The sequence below is a fragment of the Petromyzon marinus genome, chromosome 6 (assembly GCF_048934315.1).
Source record: "Petromyzon marinus isolate PM22_M1 ecotype Great Lakes invasive population chromosome 6, UKy_Petmar_22M1.pri1.0, whole genome shotgun sequence".
NCBI lineage: Eukaryota > Metazoa > Chordata > Hyperoartia > Petromyzontiformes > Petromyzontidae > Petromyzon > Petromyzon marinus.
The window spans coordinates 5,914,843-5,937,123 of NC_133672.1; the positions used below are offsets into that span (position 1 = coordinate 5,914,843).

Below are 22,281 nucleotides of genomic sequence, written 5' to 3' on the forward strand. Positions count from 1 at the left end.
TTGGGGATTAACTCAGCCCATCATCCCTCTGGGGTGATTAAAACTAGTATCACTTAGTGGGGAAATAAACATTGGTTGTCCTGTATGTACGTATGGAGAACATATTTTGTACCTTATGTAGCCAACCCATCAATCCCTGTATACACCCGCGAACTCCATAACAAAAAAAAACTTCACAAGACATATTGGCATGATGTCAATTTAACTTTTCATGGCTTTTGCTTAAGGGGAATCAAACATTATCCAGTGTTTGCTGGATAAAGTGTGCGTTTCAACCACGCATCGATCAGACCACCCCTTTGGGCGGTCGCAGGAGCCAGTGACTGGCAGCCAAACATCCTCCATTACCCTGGTGCAGACCTCCAGGCATGTCACGCCAATGCCATTCATTTCCCCCCATATGCTCCCCCCCCCCCCCTACCACAATGGCCTTTGTCTGTCTGCCAGCGCAGTGCACGTTTGTGTGAATTATTCATTGCGGTGTCATTTCAGAGGTGCAGCTGCAACATTTAATAGTTGTGAGAACCGTAGACAGATTTGTGCTGGCAATGGAGGAGGTGAAAGCGCTGAAAGCGCTTTGATTTATCGGAGCTGGGGACGTGTCTACTCTGTGAGTCAGCGTCACACACACACACGTCAGCACACAGCACAAGGCACAGCGGTGGACCAAAACAGAGACTCATTAAAAGATAAGCCCTTTTGTGAATCTGTGATTGGTTGTCCTATGAAGAGACCATCTCCCTGCCATAGGAATGTGGAGTTGTAACAATTGGCTCAGGGTGGTCAATGGAGATGAGCACTATAACAATGTTTGTTTGAGCAGCGGGCACATTCAATTCGGAACATTATTGCGTGCCGTAATGATAAAAAAATTTAAACCAATTTCACGAACAATATGATGTTTGTAAAAGGGCTCATTACTTTTCATTACTCGCAGAGAAATTATTATTGTTGCTAAAAAGTTATTTTATGGCCAATTCCTTTTGTTTTACATACTTAGTTTTGTTTGCATTGTGCAAAAATTCAATTATTAATTTATAACAAATGTAAGCATGAATTCCATAATCAAACCGTTTAAATTGTGTATCTTTGTACTTGTACATGTCATTACATTGTTGTATACGCAGTTTTGAACTAAATACTGCATTCTGTTGTTCACTACAAATTATTTGTATGTTCTAAACTTACATTTGTGTCACCTCATCCTATATTTGGCACTATTTGTATTCTAACCTTGGTCTCCCAAACAAAGTATCCTAATTTATTTTTTTATTTAAAGCTTTTGTGACTGCAGTAATTCATAATCTTAGTTCTTTCGGTAAAGTCACGTTGAAGGGAAACAATATAATAATATATATAAAACAATAAAAATTCTCACGACGTTTCGACCATAACACAAACGGTCGTCTTCAGGTGTGTCGGTTTGCATAAATTAATTTATTTTTAAACGTGATATTTATTTATTTATAAAAAACGTTAGCGCCACGCGCAGCGATTTGGCAGTTTATTTAGAAGGACTAGTCCATCTATATTCTGAAAAGAGGAGGGGGGAGACGAATTTTTTTTTTTTAATGTATGCTGTCTGAAAGCCACTGTAAGCGTGAACAATCAATTAAGACCTGAAATGGTTTATCAAATCTTTCCAATGATTGCTAAGACAGAATCCATCTTCTCGGTTGAAACATTTTCGTCTCCCCCCTCCTCTTTTCAGAATATAGATGGACTAGTCCTTCTAAATAAACTGCCAAATCGCTGCACGTGGCGCTAACGGTTTTTAATAAATAAATAAATCGCACGTTTACAAATAAATAAATTTATGCAAACCGACACACCTGAAGACGACCGTTTGTGTTATGGTCGAAACGTCGTGAGAATTTTTATTGTTTTATATATATTTTATTATTTTATTGTTTCCCTTCAACGTGACTTTACCGAAAGAACTAAGAATATCCTAATTTATGTTTCTTAAACATAATGTATACGTTTACGTGTAACATTCTTTAATAAAATGCTGCAAACGGAAAGGTACACATTTATATTTTACCATACTTTACGTCTACATTCTAGAAATGTTATATAGCATGGCTATAATGCAGAGTCAAAGACATAAGAATTAGGCCCTCAACACTCAGAGCAATGAACAAAAATGACCACAACAAGGATCATCCATCAACTGTTAAATTTCACAATATTTTTCACAAAGTATAACATAAGCCATTCCTCATTGCATATATTAATGACATAAATCGTTCAACACTGGACTTCATTTAATTTAATTTGATATACAATAAGTAATAGAGAAGTAAGCAGACATAACCATGATGGCCAAGCCCACTTTAAGTCCTCCCCTATGATTAATGGAGTGTCGTTTTTTGTATAATTTTCTTCACCAAATTAAGCTCTGCTGAGTGGTGATGGCACATGCTTGCAGAGGCGAGGGTTGGTAGATCGTGCAAATGTTGTGAAACTCCCCTCCCGTGGGCGTCGAGGTAGTGCCATACCCTGGCTCGTAAGGAGTAGGCGGTACAGCAAAATGCGGACATATCATTTGTCTCTTTTATATGAAACAATTTTGCTCCCTCACATGCATACGTATTTTTTTCCCCCAGCTGCTCCCGTTTCCTCCAACGTGTATAAAAACGTATTTATTGGCTTAAAACATCTTAATATATCGACGACTGCAGGGCTTGGGCGATTGTTGGTGCCTGCTCACTGTCTGGCAGCCTACAAGATTGGTCCATGGTTCCTCAGTGATCGTGAGATGCAATTTACATAAATGATGCTATATAAAACGAAACATCATTATTATTAGTGTTAAGTGTCTCGGTGTGAACGGGAGTGGGTTGTTTTAGCACTGCGCACCTGACGAGGCTTCCAGTCTCTCCAGCCGACTAACCAGCCAGTCCAGGGAGCTGGAAAACTGGGCGCAGTTCCTGTGATTCCCACGAATCAGGGCAGCTGGAGGCAGGGACATGGGGAAAAGTGACACAGAACAAAGAGTGCAAGAAGCAAGTCAAAGTATGTTACACAGAAACCAGCAGTGCAAATCAAAGGCTTGTTACTGCTGTGGTTCAGAAACAAGCGTTGCATACATTTCATTCAGGAATAGGTGATAACATTCTCCACAATCCATCTTCCCACATCAACCAACATTCTCCAAAAAGCCAAAGTGCTTTCATGCCCTAATCAAAATACAGTAGTGTTTCATTTCTGTTGGTAGCCCTGCATCATTGGGGGGCAACGTCACATTACTATGACAGGGATATGTCCATCTATTTGACAAACACTGTTGAGTTTTGACGCTGATGGATATTATATCAGCCCTAAGGTCGATGATGGGCTGTGCTGATGCCCAAGTGGGATTTGAATTTACGACCTTCCACATGCGAGTCGAGCACTCCACAAGAAAGCCTCCTGGTCGGGCGGTGAGCAATGACCTCACTTGTTAGCTGGGCGACGTGAAAATCAGACCAGGTCTGGGACGCCAGGACCAGAGACTTGAGCACTCCCACGTTCGGTAATTCGAACTACTTTCCCTTATTAATGCTGCTCCATCAGCTTTGTTTTATCTTTGCTTTCTACGAATTGTGCTACGATGGTCCATTACCGAGCACTCTTCTATTTCATCGGCAGAACCCTCACGGACAGCAGAAGCTATACATCTTGGCAGAGATCCATATTCAATCACCACTGGACTTTATCTACCATCCAAGCAATGCTTCAGTCAACTTTCCATGGAAATAGGAGTGGCCAAAACGGTTTCAGAATATCTATGTAAATATTTAACCTCTGAAAAGTCAGACATGTTTTTCATTCACTGGGAATATGGTGCGTATTGTTTTACTCGTATGTGAAAAAAATGTTGATAGTTCTGATACATTTTAGAGCTCGTGAGTATTATCATAATTAAACCTTACTTGCCATGCCATTATTTTTTGTAGGTTCATTTATTATGCTACTTTCATAACTTCTCGACCTGCCTTATGGCTGTAACATATGTAGCAGGATAACGTTGCGAGCAATGTCCCTTCTTCAGAGGTAGCAGTCCTCTCAAGAAGGGACATTTACCTCGGAATAGCACGGTTGGCTACGTACGGTGCGAAATAATTTCAACATACATACATACAAGACTGCCTGTTCATCGGTCTGAATGTGTATTCAGGAAAACTAGATGACCCCACAAGTTCAATCACTATGAAGCCTGGCACACATCTTACCAACAGCGACGTACAGATCTTATATATTTTGTCCAAGTTTGGCGATGAAATACGTAGCATAAATCTTGATTTTGAAGCTTTCGCGACTGCAGGAATCCATACTCTTTGGTTATTTTGGTAAAGTCACGTAGATACAGTAAAACCTTGTATTGCGAGCATAATTCGTTCCGGAAACGTGTTTGTAATCCAAAGCACTCGTATATCAAAGCACTCGTATATCAGTTGTGATCATGTGACGCTCGGCAGACAAAGCGTATACGTACTACTCGTATTGCAAGACCTCGCGCTCGTTTATCAAATTAATGTTTATTAAAAAAATGCTCGTCTTGCAAAACACTCGCAGACCCAGTTACTCGCAATCCAAGGTTTTACTGTAGATAAAACGTTATCCTGCTACGTGACTTCACCAAAAGAACCAAAGCGTACGTAGCATCAAATTTTGCATCAAACAATGAGAATGTTACGCTGCACAACCTAACAATTAGCATGCGCACGTCACAGCACGCGTCCACGGGTGTACACCTGAGCACCGGAGCAACGGACCCCTGGTGGTCCGCGAAGCTGCCTTAACAGGGATGGTTCCGCCGGGAATTTGTTGTTTTCATAACAGTGGCATCCTCACCAAGGAAATGTACAATTTCAAACAAGTAGATGCGTGTTGGTGGTCCGCGAAATATTTCGGAGGTTCAAAAGTGGTCCCGCAGCGCTCGAAAATGTTGGGCGAACCCGCTGCACCGGGGAGCAACAACAGTGCCGGGGTTCTGATTTGCAACACGACGGAACGGTGTGCGTGTTTTTTTTTTTTACCCGCACGGGTGCTCGTTCGTCGGTCGACTCGCCCTCAAACGAGTCACCCGGCGCGGCGTGTGAACATTGGCACCGAGGAAACAATGCCAGCCGGTGAGGTGGTTGGTGGTTGGTAGAAATCCTGGCCAGCCACGCCCCTCGTGGTGCCGTGTTGGCCTTCATAGGTGCTCACTCACGGCACTTGCCCCAAGAGTCGGTTAAGGCTATGAGGGGGACCTTTGCCTCCGCTGGTTTATATATGCATTGAGGGTGTTTCCGTGGACACATTTCTCTGTACGGTCGATTCCACTTGTAAATGGTATTCTTAGGAAAGTCTCACAATACCGTATATGTCGAGTATCCTCATATCAGATTTAAATTGGATATAAGGATTTGCATAGCCTAAGGCAATGCTCTGCAGCTATCTCTTCTCGTGGCCAAGATAACAAAACAACAAAACGATAACGTGCGCCAGTGGCTGGTGTATATGTCGAGCCCCTCCATGTTCGTGATTTTGCGATGACATTTTTTTCAGTAACTCAAATATGGCAAAATAACGAATGTGAAAAGGTATTCAAAGCTGACCATTACATGTTTACCTATACATTTACTTTTTTTTTCAGCATCAAACAACATTCGTGGCAAGGAGTGATGAGATATGTTGCTCTGTACTTGTACACCACTGGCAACACCATCTCCTCGTGTTGTTGACCACCCCCACCACACCGACTCCGTCGACTCCTTCCCAGCTCCGCGCACTCGACCGTGTGTCTCTTGGCTCTGGCTCTGACCCTGCACTGCAATAACCGGGGAGCTGGCCTATCGCTTGAATAGAACATGCACGATTAACAAGCGTGTACCGAATCGCGGCTCGCTGTGATGAAGCCATACAATGCCGCAACGCTTGAGAACCCTTCCTAAAACCCCAAGCGGAAACGCGGGGGCTTTAACCCGGATCGCGTCAGTGTCGACTCTTGTACCGTGACACAGGCATTAGCCCCCTGAGCAGCCAGACACCACCGGTGTTAGCTAAATTTCTAAATACAAACATGGATTTTCCCCTACGACACCAGTGTAAGGTTAATTCATTATACAGCCACTAAAATGTAACCACTCGCGTTCCCAAACTGCAAACAGCCATGTTTGCCGTGTCGTTCACGGGAAATATGCACCGAACGAAACCTATTACATGATTTATTACGACGATGGCCGATGGTCAAGCATAATAACGGAGTGGCAGCCGAGGGATTGATTGTCTCCGCGCGGACGTGTACCAAGGAGATGGAGCAATGAAATCAGTTAATGTGCAGGTGCTGGGTGGATTATTCCATCGCAGCATCGTAAGTGGTGTCGGTGGCTTGGGGAGACCTCTATGCAGCAGTGGATTGACCATAGCTGATGACGGTTATTACATTACTTTGAGCTTCAAAAAGTGCATACTAATGATATAAACTCATTGGCAAGCCAGACAGTGCGGCATTTCATTAACCCTCACCCTGCATGTGAATTAGACTGCTGCAGTCAGGCGGCCAACAGCGACATGGACATGACAGCGTCGTTGTCTGCGGATGCATTATGTATGTCGTTAAGCACACCGCGGCAGTAGCGTCCGTGTAAATAAATCATTAATGTGGGTCATCGTTGCAACGTTTCATAAACAATTGCTCAAGGTGAACAAGACATTACCCAATAGATCATCACCACTTTAACAATGATCGTCACTTTATCTTACCCGCCCCAACTGGACATCTGTGAAAAAGAGCTTTATAGCTTACCGGATCCCTCCAGTATACATGTATTCTGATTCTGATCTGCTTGGGTGGCGTGAACTCTAACCCTGACTCCCAATCGGAAGGATGCAAGCTCATATCCCAGTTGGCAATGTATTCCTCCGTTCGTGGTCATACCGTTGCCCCCCAAAACAGGGGAAAAAAACTGCATCTAATAATCGAGAGAATACGGTGTATGCAATGCACGTCAGCAATACCTCAGTGGGCCTTACGAGCCTCACGGTAATGTGGCCGCTGCGTCAGAGGAATGTGGAATGTTCACTGATGGCTCAGGCTGAGCACAGCCCCACACTCGTGTCAGCAGGGAGACACTTTGAATTGGTCGACCCTTGGGTTGGCGATGAATATAACATGACGGCACGGGTTCAATTAATGCTCAATAAAATGCCTGTTAAGCAAGATAATAATTAAAATAATAATCAGTTTCAGCTCCTTTTGTCAATTTATTGCTTGATGTTCTGTCATTCATGTTTTTTGTTGTTGTTAAACCATGTTTCACCATGCTAATCAGTGCGGGTTGGTGAGGGGGGAGGTACAGGACTGGTTTAACTTTCACCCGCCACTGATGTTAGCCGTGACTATGTAATTGCACTCATCGTGAAATACAAATATATACACACAATTCCATGATCTATCCACTGCTGGATGAAGGCATGTCCATTTCGTCGCGATCCCTCACGATTCTGCGCCACCACAATCCATCCAGTTTGTGCACATGAGCCGATCCTATTGTGCCTTCTCCGTAGCATGTTTGTTAAACTTCTTTCGCACCGTACGTAGCCAACCATGCTAAACGGAGGAGCGGAGGTGCAGTGCTCACCCTCTCAGGTATTTTCTCTCTTTCGGCTGCCATTCTATCGCCAGCCGCGTCCATCCATCATCCCTTCTAGACAGTGCTCTTGGCCAAGGCTTATTACATTACTTAGTCTACACAGCGGATATGTCTAATTTGCATGCAAAAATGGTGCCCGCCCCAACGTCCTGCCTCCCGAAAGCAGGCAACCCCCTTACAAGCCACAGCCCATGTGACGCGGTTCACGCGGATGATATAACAAAGCTCTGAACATCACCTCCCGTCCAGTGGCACACATTGGAGAAAAGGGGTGGAACTTTTTTTGTTACAAACTTTATTCGTGTTATCTTATGAGTCGCATAGTCAACTCGCTAAAAGCTAGAACAATTGACTAGTTTAATGATAATATAGCCCATTCACACTTTGCTATTTCACACAGTTGCAGCAATTGTGTGTATAATACTACAGTTTGGAAAATGTTGTATTGGTACGCAGTGTACGCGTGCATTTTTGTTCCGCATAATCTACTTCTAGAAATTTAAGGAAGAAAACAGGAAAATCCACATTAGTTTCCTTGGGTGGGCATGGACTTGTCTCACTACTCATTCTGCTAGATGACCTTCAAGTGCATAGCCAGCAGTCACTGGGAATACGGGACAAATGGTGATTAGGAAAATGCTGCCAGATTTATGTTGCTTTGCATCCAATCTGATCCCCTATGTAATCACCTCCCCTCTACCACTGAAAAACATTCCCGATAATCATGAGCAACATATTCATCAGTGCTGTTTATCCAATGTCAGGAGGATGTTCCTAGCACAAACCTCTATGAGCGATGGGTATTTGGATGGCCAAAAATAAACGAGGTTCAACACCATGAGTGCATTAAAATACAACAACAAAATGTGGAGAAACTCTACACTGCGGCAAAAAAAATATTACAGTCAGCACGTTTTGCTGAATCGTTTTTTTAATGTTTGTCTTTATCTTCATTGTTATGGAACAAAGCTCAGTTTATGCGGCAGTGTAGGTAAAAAAACGGTGGAAAAGCTCTGAAAGAATATGCTACTACATCACTGCCAACGGCAGTACCCGCAAAGTTTAAATGTAGGAAGCAACAGTTCGCAACTCGTATTACTCGCGTGTTGCAGGTTCATACCGAGCAGTTCGTAGAGCGTGTTTAGGATCTCCTTCCACGCCTCCCCGGCCTCCTCCCCAGCCACATCCGCAAAGTACGCGGCGCTGCTGTACACGCTGAGCCGGTCGATGCAGTCCAACACCAGCGTGATCATGCCCTGCGGAGAGACCGGCGCGAGAGTCGGTGCGGAGGAAAGCCGGTGTTGGCGAGAGAAACGGTTCTCGGAAGGAAGCCAGTGCTGCAAGGAACATGAGCGTTGTGTTAGAGAGAAAGATTGGTTATTTGGAGGTAGATTGGTGATGGAGCCCAGGGTGAGAGGGGTGAATGATTTTTTGTTATGCTTTTGTATTCATTAATAAAACATTTGATTTTGAAATCCGTTGACATGTAACATCTCGTTTGCAAGGGTGTCCAGGGATAAGTGTTGGATGGAGATAAAGGTAGAAATGGGATAGACGCTAGACAGACATTGGTGTTGCTGGGAGGCAGCAGTTAATGGATATGAATGTTGTAGTGATACACGTGTTGGAGGAAAGTAAAAGCTAACGATGAGGGAAATTGAGGACATTGGGATAAGAGGAAGTACTGGAAAGTTAGAGCTGACATACAAAGAGAGGAAAGAGAGAGGATAATATGAGAAAAGAGAGGTGAATACCGAGTGGTGGAGAGGAGCATGAGTAAGAGGCAGAGACAAGAATGAGAAAACGAGGTACATATAGATGCTTAGGACGACACAAAGGAATGTCGAATGGGCCTAGGGCTATGTATAGAGGATGAGTAGCAACAAGAACGAGAGCAGACAACGCTGCTCCACACAGCATGGCACGCAGAAAGAAAATTCAGTCCAGGCGACTGATACTAAAATCCCAGAAGGCACAGGCATAGCCGGCACCCTGTTGAGTACATGGTGGGGAGTAATACAATGGGAGGAAGGAACCGCAAGTACAAAGTGAGAAGCCGGATGCTTACGTTTCAAAGTTACCTACCTTGTTAATCCCGGCCGGTGGACACTTTTATTAAAATACCCCAAGTCAGACGTCGACAGGCAATCATTATTCCTGGGTAAACAACTGCAGTTAACAGCCCTAGTTGACTAAAAAGCATAACATGGCTCCTGCCATGGGAATGTGGATGTTCCAGAACTATCTCAGGTTCCACCAATAAGAATGAGTACCTCGCAATGTTGGTCTGAGCGAGGAGACACCGTTTTTACCAAGTAGTCATTAAATGGTAATGTTAACAAACATGAATTATTGGTTAGTGAAATCGTGTTTCACGAAACTAAAGTGCATTTTATATTACTTTAATATTTAGTAGAACTTTTCTCTATTAATTTACAGAATTAATACGAAGATTCACGACTCATTATTGCTTATTATGATGAAAGGCAGTATATATTTATTATTATTATCATACACATGGCATACTTTAACTAAAAACACGGACCAATGCTTTATGGTACCACTGTCATAAATAATAATCTGTCAAAGATCGTATCACGTTTCTTTATGCAAGCAAAAAAATGTCTTATGCATATTAACTATCAAACATCGGGTATTCGTAATTTCATCTCGTCATAGTCATGCCAATGATTATTTTTGGAAGTTGCTTTTCTAAGTGTTCTTAACCGATTAGGACGGTTAGCTACGTACGGTGCGAAAAATGGTCAACATACATTCATAACCACACAGCCAGTGAGGACTCCACCCAGAAGTTACCCAGTTATTTATGTGCGGGAATTGGGAATGAATAAATTATAGCCTCACGCAATATGTTCATTAAATACCCTAAAGCACCAGGTGTTACAACAACAACAAAAGCTTCACTATACCTTGGTACCACCATAGCCCAATATTAATTGGCAAACATACATTTGTACAAATGAATGTAAAAAAACAGTGAATGCCTTTCCCAATGCAATCTGATGTCAATTCAGCCTCACCACAGCCAATGCACAACCTCAGTTAACGTTTTTGCTCAACAGATGCACCCCACACACAACTGACAGGGGACATTTGTCGACGTTGACTTCTGAAGCGCTCGAAATCCGAGTCAAGTCGAAGACAATAAAATCGCCCAAAGCAGCATGGGTCCGCGCTCATTTCCTTCGATGGCTGTGACACAGTGACGAATATTCCACACTCCTATGGCAAGGGGGCCAAGTATGTCCACAAGGCACTTCTGGCTTTCCCACAAAGTGATACTCATTTGAGCAGAAACAGTTAAATGGGGCATTGATTCTAACCCACAGTGCGCCCCTACCCCCCCACCCCCCCCAAGCTGAAGAACACTTTGTATTTTTGGTCACAAGATAATCAGCAACGGCAGCAGCAAACCTCCAAAAACAAAATAACCAGCAAGTGTTCATTAATCTAGCTGCTTTTCTATCGTTAATCACGCTAAGCAGGCCGGGCCGACAGGGAAGCTGACACGTTGGCGCTAACAGGTGGGGCCTGTGGGTTGCCAGCGCCCGTCAGGAGCAGCTGTATCGTGTGGCGCGACCCTCGGCGCACAGCACCGGGCCAAATCGTTCACAACCGGGCATGGGGCTAAAGTCGGGAGATCAAAAGGGCTCAAGGATCACGTTTGGGGTTTTATTTTTTAAATCAAAAATGCAGTCCTTCTGCGATTATAATTATTACTCTTTATCTAGCCAGGGTTAAAACTCTTCAGATTCAGGGAACTTTTCCAAAGGAGCTCTGGCATGATGACGGCAGTACATCAGATTCACATCAAATCATAACCAATTTGTCCAATTACAACACATGAAATATTAAAAATATAAAGGGAATAAAATAACACAACATTTTTTTTTTTAACGTTGCAACACAATCTAAAATGGTTAGAAATTAAGTTTGTGGAAGGCAGTAACTGGACTGGACACTTGTGAGTACATTTTGAATATTTTAGTGACATCGTTTGTAAACGTTTGACCTGATTCCATCTTATACTAACTGCTTACAATTGGATGGTGCTCAGCAGAGAAAACTCTACGGCCCAAGGCCTTACCTAACTGAGGGAGTCTTGAGTGCGAGAAAGACCTCAGAATCAACATCTTTATCTATCCTGGAGGAATTCCGATGAGCCATGAAGCTCTTTTTCACAGATGCCCAAGTAGAGACGAGATCCATGAGAAGATGTCCGATGAGGGAGATGAAAAGAGACGGGCACAAACTTAGCAAGTGGAAATCATCAAGAATGCCCAAAGTAAATCTGTGAATACTCTTCGGTTCTTTCGGTAAAGTCACGCAGGGTAGAAATTAAATAAAATAAATCACGACGTTTCAAACGCAACACAAGCGGTCCGTCTTCAGGTGAAAATCGCGACAGCTGCGATGTCTCCTACTGCGAGCAGCAGCAGCAGGACATCGTCGCAGCTGCCCACGTGACTTTACCGAAAGAACCAAAGAGTATGGATTCCTGCAGTCACGAATGCTTCGAATCAAAATCTTTGAATATTTCCAAGAGTGCCTATATGTACTCTTTGGTTCTTCCGGTAAAGTCACAAACCAAAGAGTACGGACCCTTGCAGTCACGAAAACCTCAAATCTACAAAGTGCATATCTGCTCAAATGAGGGAGGAATAATTGGTGCTTATGGCCAGCTACTCCAGATGATGGCCACTGTTGCAATGGCCATTGCAAGTAGAGGTTTCCCTCGCTTTATGCGGGTTCGATTTGTGCAATTTTGCGTAAATTAAGCCAACTTATTTCCACGCAATATCCACTTACGTGCGGCATGAATACAATCGCGCGCGGCTATGCGGTGTGATGTGGGACAACGCTGTATGCTCAACTCGGAAGACGCCCGTCTCACAGGGTTTTCCTTTGTTGCACCCTTTTCCTGGGATGCATAAAGCGAGGGAAACCTGCAGCTGTCAGCCATGTGGTGGGCTTTTTGGAGTGCTATCCTCTCGTATGCAGTGTCACTCAGGGATGCTACAAAATGTTATCTCTTCCTTTGAGTTTTGAAAAATACCGCTGTGTTTTGAGTTTGAACTCATTGTGTTTGTTGCACGGATGATCCCGTTCAGGCAGTTGCCCGCCTAGTTTACAAGGCAGATCCGCAGAGCTTGTTTATGGTACCGCGAGCCAACCACGTCACTTGACCGCTACGGATGACAGTGTGGGAAGGGGCAAGAAGGGAGAGGTGTGTAACAACCTCCCCCACAAGCACACGGCGACGGAGAGAGAGGGAGACTGAGAGAGACCAACAGATACGAGACACAAAGAGAGGGAGAAATACACCGACAGAAGTACAGCGAGACACGGAGAGAGAGTTCCATTTAGTTCCATTTATTTGGTATAGCCCTGTGAGCCATTCGGCTCTTGAATCGGGTGCAACCGCAACAAACAAAAACAAAAACACGAACAAGAAAAACATCTTAAAGTGACTATGTGTCTGTGCAAACAGAAAATGCAGGAAAAAAACATCAAAATATTCCTGAAATAGCACCGTACACCAACGCTGTGTGCAAAAATCCCAGTGGGATGCAAGTCAAACAACAACAACAACCACAAGGCAACTAAGATTAAGGCCATCAGTCTAACTCCATACTACAATAAACAAAAACATGGCCAAACCATAAAAAACTTTTCGAAATCACCAAAATAAAAGCCATAAATGCAATGTAACAGTGATCATAGGGACTGTGACCGAATTTTTAACAATAAACTATATAAATAACATGTAACACCAAACCCTAGAGCAATATTTTAGGCCACTGAATAGCAGTGACAGCTAGGGGTGTACAACTCCTCTCGAGAGGGAGACTGAGAGAGACCAACAGATATGAGACACAAAGAGAGGGAGAAATACACCGACAGAAGTACAGCGAGACACGGAGAGATGAAACAGAGCGACAATTTAACTTCGAATTGGGCTCCAAAGCGAAAGTTTTGGAAGACATTTTCCAATGTCCCTGTAAATAACTTTGGTGAAGGTGTGTCACATTCTAATATATATGTTGGAATGTCCTTTGTGAAATCTGTGTTGCTGTTCCATTGATATAAATGGTTTTATTATTTCTGAATATATTTAATTTTGCATTGATTCGTGATGTGATAGGATAACTAAATACATTTCAACTGAGATTAATCCTTTTCCTCATCTGCAAAGGCCAGGCACACAGGCATTTGAATGAATTCCTTGCTTTTAGGACAAGATTGACAATCTGTATGTTGTTCATGGTGGAGAAACCTTTCCTAAAACCTACCCTGTACGCATGGTTGGTTGGCCTAAAAGAAGATCATGATTTCAATATTCCATTCCCTCTGATCACCATTTTTAAGCAGCAGAATGATTGTGCCATACTTCGTTAGCTCTTTGTCAATCCACTGATGAAGGAGGGCCCTATGCATGCCATGCGGTTTGTGGGGGGGGGGGTTATTTAACCACATTTCACCACAGTGGTCTGTGAGGCTTGGCAATGGTGGGGAGCATAGATGGCAGAGCGCAGACGTACGGCATACAGATCGATTTTGATACACTGCTTTCTGACGCCAACTATGTAGCCCCGAAGCCTTTGACACCTGCGATGTATGGCGATTGCCAATCCAAAGATGACTTGCCAGACTCCAACCTGTGTAGTTTCTGAAATCTTATGAGCTCCGGCGCAGTCCGGGTGATTTGGTTAAAGGCATAACTATAAAACCTACAATATATAGCAGCCGGTTCCACACGGAGAACGTGTGGCCATTAGAGAGAAAAAAGTTTTAATAGGAATGCGCATGGTTTGGCAGCCAGTTTTTGTGGGTATGATTTGCTGGATATTATGGCAGGCGTGAGCGAGAGAGTGTTTGTATAAGCAGGAAATAGATGAAGCAATAACAATAAGTATTATTAGTAAAGAGAAGGCATGTTGGTAATTAATCATGGATCTAGGGCTCCATAAAAATGTTAGTTCCATTAGTTTTTATAACAGAGACTTTTACATATTTAATAAATTCTATGCTTATAAACTGATATAGATTTTTTCCCCCCATGTGTGTTTTTATTTATAGAGATATATAAAGGAGGAGATAGCCATGTGGCTCAGGGGGCTAATGTAATCACTCTGTAATCGTCAAAACACTGAGGTGGCACCACTAAAATCATGCAATTTGAATCCAGGCCTCAGCCACTTGTCTTTAAACGATTTTGCCAAGCACAGTTGATTAGACAGTCTCAAAGTGGCCACTGATGAGTGCGCAAAAATCCATTACACATATTTAGTTTTTCACTCCATTTAGCCTTAAGCATGAGGGCTAAACGTTGTATTTGTTAAATTGCCGCCGTGTATTCCACCTGAATGGCTATGTGCGAGACAACTTGGCTCGACATCTGAAGTTGAAATGAGGTTAGAGGTCAACTAAGTCTGAATATCCCTTTTTGAGGGAAAGTCAAAAGTGTTTGGTCCCCCACCATGGAAATGTGTAATTTCTACCACTGGCTTCAATCGTTAACATGTGACTTCATTGTTCGTTTGAGCAAACGTTTATTACTTTTTATTTATTTATCCGCATGAGGTGAACCACTCTTTGCAGACCATGGAGGAAGTGACAGTGTTGGGTGCATCATGAATTAACACTGGCACCATCTTCAGAGGGCATTCCCAGACTTCATGTGGGACGACTGGTGGCTGATGGTATAGAACAATAGACACGCTCGCAATTCAATATACAGTCTAGGCAAAGAAGCTGAACTCGCTAAAAGTTCGACATTCCGAACCATATAAATCAACACGAGCGCTGTTAAATTGTCCAAATGACAAAAATGTATACGTTGATATACGTAATGACTGCTTAAGTGATATAAATATTGTCGCATCACACAGGAATGCCCCTAGAAGAAATATATCGGTTGAGATTATGGCAGCACACATGACCGCCAGGCTGTTAGGGTGGAGGAGATATAAGAACTTGGTATGATGCAGAGTGTTCTCGTGTATTTATACGTTCTGACGAATCATCACCGATTGCGTCCAATCAGCAAAACTGTGAAGCCAAAGAGTCGACGTGAAAGCATCTCCAAGTGCAGTCAAGTGTGTGACAGTGTTCATGTCTATTGGAGGCAATGAGTCAGTGGTGGAAATTCCACATTCTCACAGCATGGTTCCGTCAGTTTCACCATAGGGCACAATTTTGAAAACAGAAATGAAGGACTGAGATGACCCCTGACCAGGATTTACAATTGTGCGTTGACAAGGTTTGCCGGAATTAAATTGGGATATTGTTGGTATTAGAAAGGTTGCCACTTCTGAAGACTGGCAACCTTCGACATTATAGAGGGAAAGCTGGTGGTAATTATGGCGGAGTGGGATTCCTCAAAGGAATCTGACGGAGCTTGAGGGTTCAAGGAATCATCGGAAGTTATATATTGGAACATGTGTATTTTGGAACATTATATAGCACATAATTCCAATTCAGCCAAGCAATATCACCTGGCCCTACAAGTGTAATGTGGAATCCATACAGGACTGGCTTTGTGGGAAATCAACGGCGGTTGTAGTAAGGAGAGGCTTGCTCCCACCAATTGAGCATGGAATTTATTTGAATACCTCACAGTTACAAATTAAAGTGAGCACCACTCCACACTTATTTCAGCAGGGAGACATTTCGGCTTGACTTTAGACTCTGTATCCATAGAGTTGTCAACTACAACACTCGATCAGTCCGCACAGCTACTGGACAAAAACGGCTACAATTGCCATCCCATTTGCCGCACCACCACCACCACCACAATGAAACAAGTTGGTCGAAAGCCTCGGAACGATATATAAAAACAGCGAGACGCTAACATTAGCCAGTCGGCGGTACAAGAAATGCAATAGTTTTCAAGAATCTTCCAGCATAAGCTGTTCCCATCCCGATATAGCGGCCCTCCTTGGCGGCACTGCCACTCCCTCGTGATGGAACAGCGTGCCACCTGTTTCTGGACGGCGGAGACTTAGCGTGTGTGCCCCACAGGAAGTGTAACCGCAGTGCTGCGTCCCGCCGAGGTGGGATTAAGACGCACGCAAAGGCGCTGCCTCCCCCCCACCCCCCCCACCCTCTTTGTGCCACACCACGGAGCAGAGAAGGCCTTCCTTGATATTAATAACAATAATGATGATGACGACGAGTGAAAGTATCTCTCTGCTCAGACAGTGGACAGCGCTCATGTATTCCGGCAGCCCCTTTGAGCAGGTGGCGGAAATTCCATGTTCCGATAGAGGGGGGGGGGGCCAGTGTGTCCATAGAGTCACTTAAATCGTGCGTCATGCGAAACTGCTGCAATCATTGCATTCATCGGAAAAACGGACGCGAGATTAAGTTGACACCGGACTGGGATTTGAACTTGCGATCTTCCCAATCGTAAGCCAAGCGCTCAAACCACAGTGCCACGCAGGCAAATGCGGTAAATCAGCTGGGAAGTGATTGAGGCATGAATGAGGATTTCAGCAGCAGTGGCATCAGCAGCAGGAGGAGGATGGTTAGGGGCATTGGCAGAAACGGGAGAAGGACGCGCAAATAGTTTTGCAGGCTCAGAAACGTGAGGAGAGAAAGTTAATATGAGGGTCAACAGGACCATCAAGATTATCGGTGTCAATACCGTATGTGACCCATTTGCCCCCTCTGACTGCTTCAGCAGAATCCTGAGAGGTTGGTGGCGCTCGAACCAACGGTGGCAACCACTTTCTCCTGTGCCTATCAGTGCATCATGTAACCGTGTTCCCACCATTGGCGAAGTCGACTTTTGAAACGTTATCTATTATGGAGAGGTGCTCGGGAAAATTAGTTAACAGCCCCTCTTTCAATTGAATGCTGGATGCAGGCTTCTCCACTCCACGCCCGTTAACGGGAATGACTGGACATATTACTCACCCCAAATATGATCTGAACTCGGGAATTGAACTGAGGTGGCCAGATTCACAGTGCAGTGGAATAAACACTGCACCACCGCTCCCCTCAGAAGGGGCATAATGTCATGAAGAATTTGTGGATTTCATGTAACATATGTCTGCTTTTTTATTTGTATTTTTTTCCCCTTAACATGAACGAACAATGAATTGAATAAACCTAAAAAAGAATTGCACTTCATTCTGAGTGTAGGTTTTGAGTAAGATCTGAGTATATACCCACCTCTGCTATCCTCACTTGAATGTAAACTTTTGACACCATCATTCCCCTTTTCTGTTTTCGGATTGTAATGTTTTTTTAAAACAGAAGTAATTTTAAAAGCAATCAACCGGTACATGCTAAATGAAAGTAATATGCTTCCATACTATAAGTTGAGTAATAATATGGGTTTAACACCACCTGCCTATGGGTAATTTGATGAACACAGCAGGCAACAATGTTTGTAGCTCACATTCCAAGGTTCGCAAGTTTACATCCTGGTCAGGAGTCAGCTCAGCCTCTCATCCTTGCAAGGTCAATAACATAGATACCGCCTTGTGGGAAGTGCACAGTTGACGTGTCATCCGATGGAGACTGGCTTCTGCCAATTTAATTTCCACAACCACTGGCTCAAAGCGGCGGCCGAGATGAATGCCGTCACCACACTCGTTTGAGCAGGAGAAAGAACTCGCTCACTCGACGTTTAAACTCTCCGACGTCTCTCTCGTGCGACTCCAGCTCACCTCCTCCTGGAAGAGATTCTGCCGGTTCTTGAGCGCACGCAGATGGTTCTGCTGCTCTTCGTGCTCCAGGTCATCTTTGGGCGGCTGGAAGTAGAGGATGAGGTCCTGCAGGCTCAGCTTGACCCCCTCGATGGGCAGCTCCACGCCTGCCCCACGCCCTGCAGCCTGCAGAGCATCCAGCCCACTAGGTGGCCAGGGAGTGGACAGAGACAATAATTTAATAATAATACAGTCGACCCTTCCACATCGCGGGGGTTAGGGGCGCAGGCCCCCCACGATCTGGAAAATATTTTGGTCCCCATGGCGAGCGAAGCGAGCACCTCCAGCCCGGGGGTTCGGAGAGGGGGGGGGGGCGCTGTGAGCCTTTGCGTGTCGTCTGCTGGCTTTCGCGTTCTTTTAGCAAACTTTACAGTTTTGCAAAATGTAACTTTAAAAAAAATATTGTGTATATTTATGGTATTGAAAGATAAAATACATTAATATTATACAGTGCTGTACATATATTTGATGTATTTATGAGTTACTAAACTTTTTCTGTGTCGTCTGCTGGCCTTCACGTGTCGTCTGCGGCTTTCGCAAAATTCCAAAAAAATTCCCATTTTATTTCTTATGCCGACCCCGCGATTTATCGAAACCGCGATGAGGAAAGTCGCGATGCAGAAGGGTCGACTGTAATTTAATTTTATAAACCGTCATTCATGGTATTGCATTCCACAACGCTGCACATCAATTAGCCAGTCCCTTATGCAGATAATACAAAAACAAAACCCCACTAGTTAGCAAATAAAACACACAAAAAAGAATGCATAAATAACGAGAAAAATATGCATAAGAAGAAAATGATCATCACAATACCATGAACACGGCGTCGCAAAGCAATAAATCTCGAAGCACAATGCTAGCTGGTTTTTAACGTGAAGCCAATTGGCCATAGATCTATAAAGAGCAACCACCAATTATTGTACAAAGAAAGGTACACGTAAATACAACACAACAAAATACATATTCAGTATCCATCAGTTTTCTCACTCAATGCCCATGAGTTATTGCTCACAGTTCATTTGGTAAAGCAAGTCTTGAGACTGTCATTACATTCATCCAAGTTCGTGGATCCCAAGTTTGTTGATCCAAGTGCATCGCTGCATCAACAACGACAATCACAATCCAGGCCGAGCCCAACCAAACACAATTGATGACACATTTGCTTGGACGATCGGGGGGGGGGGGGGGGAGGGGGGGAGACTCGGTACGGAACGACTCGCAAGGAACTGCTGAAGAAGAAGGCAAAAAAACGGACGAACGTCGATGCGGTGAAGTGGTCAGACAGACCGTTCCGCAACTTCAGCGACCTTACAAGCAAAGGCACCACGCTGGGCTGTTCTGATGCTGGCGCGGGGCACCCGGGGAACCTACCGTCTATTACTGGACCTAAGATTGTGCACGCAGATATGCATGGCTGCAACAAGGTGGACAAAAATGACGGTCCCTTGTTGTGTTACAACTTGAGCGTAACAACCAGATGTTTAAATTCAAAAGCCGCATTTTTGCACGAGTAGAGACGTGCGAGACAAGTGAGTTCCACTGAAGGGAAACGGCAGCAGGGGATAGAAGGGACAGGTAAGGAAAGTGGGACATAAAAAGAGACTATTTGTATTTTACCAGGTAAGACCCACTGAGCTATATAGCTCTTTTTCAGAAGTAATCTGGCCGGAAATGACAGCTCAACGAAGTGGCTTATTGTGTGGAAATGTATAGCAGCCAAATACTCTAAACCAGGGACGTGCGGTCAGGGGAGGTAGGGAAGGCAGAGCCTCACCTGTCATATTCCAATGAAAATAGCTGTTACAAAAAGTAAAAAAAAAGAATAATCAAATAAAATAAATATTAAGATTTTTCAACTGATAAGTGTTATAAATGTAATTTCTGTACGATTCTAATCATTTTGAGAGTCAAAATTGTCAAATTTGCGGAGCTCCGCTGCAAATACAGGAAGAGACGAGAGGTGAGGCAGCGACGAGCTCAGCCTCCCCTCTGATTGCGCAACCCCTCAGTAACTGGATGGAGCGTGGGCAATAAGCGCGTGCCTGTTACTATCTCAGTAATGTTTGTAGACCCCTTCATTTCATGTCCTCGCCTTCCATACTCCAGGTCACTTATTTCACGTATGTGTATAAAGATATTCAGGCTCGCTGATCTCGTCATTAAACTGCAATGAAAAAGCACCAGGGGAGGCAGCTATCACATCTGCCTCACTGAGGGGGGCGTGTTAGACACGTCCCCCTCAGTGAGGCCACGCCCCCCTCTGTGAGGCCGCGCCCCCCTCAGTGTGTGAATCTGGCTCTGACACGAGCCAGTGCCTCCCCAGCCATTGACCTCACCGCACGTCACTGCTCTAAACGCATATTTCTAAATGTGGAGGGAAAAACCGGAGGACCCGGAGAAAGACCCACATAACCACGGGGAGAACATGCAAACTCTAAATATACAGGCGTCAGGGTCGGGGTTGAACCCACAACCTCCTGCATATCAGGCGAGGTAGTTAACATCTCACCACTATGAGATGAGGAAGGAAACAGAGGTTGGTGATACAGATGCAAAAGTAAAAGAATGAGGAGAAAAAAAGGGGCAAAAAGGCAGGTGGCAGTGGGTTAAAGTGTGCTGTCACCAACGGTCAATCATCACTCTGGATCCATCACAGTAGGACAAAGCCTCCAATTTCTGCCGCCAAGGGGGATTTGTTATTTGAGGTTGAGACAAATACAATGACTTACTTGTGCGTACATCTAAGGGGACTGTACAATATTAAAATTGCGAAATGTATCTGCTATGCAAAAAAAAACATAAAGATAAATTAACGACTTGTATATCCACATATGTAGTGCATATCCTAAAATAAATGTATAACAGTTTTTGTAACGTCTATAATTAAAAACGAGATGCTTTAACATGGCAGGTTCGCGTTCAGGTCATTAAATTGGGTAACGAACATGTTTTTTTTTCTTTGTTTGCTGCCTTTAATCCAATTTCGAATAAAAGAGTAGGGTTTAAAATGCAGCCGCGTAGCTGCGAGGCGTTGCAGCTCTTATTTCCTCTTGACCTCTTTACCCCCCCCACCCCCCCCCGCACGGTCTTCTCCACGAGCAGCGTAGGTGGCAGGCCTGGCCGCAAGACAGCGGAGGAGACTTCTCGCTTACGTAGGCAAATTAATCAATGCGATGTACGGGCAATAAAGCAAGCAATTTGCGCAACGAGCGATTGGTTACAAAAAAAAAGCGTGCGTGCATAGAAAAATGTATTACGTCTGTGCTGTGACGCTGCTTTACAGAGAAGACGTTTTTGCCTGTTACTTTCTGGGCACGTTTCCCCTCTCGGAAGCATTTACGTAGAGTGCTGCAAGGCTGAATTGCGTGGCTGTATTGTTCGGCTAATGTTCTGCAAAGCTCCAGGTGGCTTACCATTACAATTCACACACACACACAAATTCACCGCATGCAGGATGCGGTAGAAATGCTTTTCTGCAGCGTGGGACGTGATGCATTTTTGTCTTCTTGCATTTACGCCAGAAAGCATTTACTTATATCATCCATAATACAGGTTTTTTTGGGTTAGATCACGTGAATATATAAATGTGTCGTTAAAGCCGCCACCACCCGACACAGCCAATTAGAGTAAGGTTTGTCACGTTAACAGAACATGCCAATTCGTTACTAATGTAGCACACCGGTGTGTTGGAGAGCAAAGCTTATATGACGTCTACAGAAAAGGCCTTAGTCAATATTGACATATCTTTAAGCTTATATCAGACCAATTGTTTTTTTGTTTTGTGTACAACGTCCCATTAATATTCCCTATCATTCTGGATTAGACACTTTCATGATCAAAAGTTGTATGTATAATAATTCACTTCATGATTTTAGGTGATTAACTTTAAGATCGGAATTGCAGCCGAGCACGAA

At 43.9% G+C, this 22,281-nt stretch overlaps 1 protein-coding gene across 13 annotated transcripts in view; it reads right to left on the reverse strand.

Annotated features, from left to right (window-relative positions):
* Positions 1 to 22,281, reverse strand: part of LOC116939631 (ryanodine receptor 2-like) — a 332,153-nt gene that overhangs the window by 201,738 nt on the left and 108,134 nt on the right. For all 13 annotated transcript variants that reach the window (XM_032948287.2, XM_076062962.1, XM_076062947.1 and 10 more), the window contains 3 exons: positions 18,326 to 18,509; positions 8,746 to 8,881; positions 2,863 to 2,958 (listed from right to left, as the gene is read on the reverse strand). In XM_032948287.2, the coding sequence (XP_032804178.2) occupies positions 2,863 to 2,958; positions 8,746 to 8,881; positions 18,326 to 18,509 (416 nt within the window). The remainder of the gene's footprint in view (positions 1 to 2,862; positions 2,959 to 8,745; positions 8,882 to 18,325; positions 18,510 to 22,281) is intronic.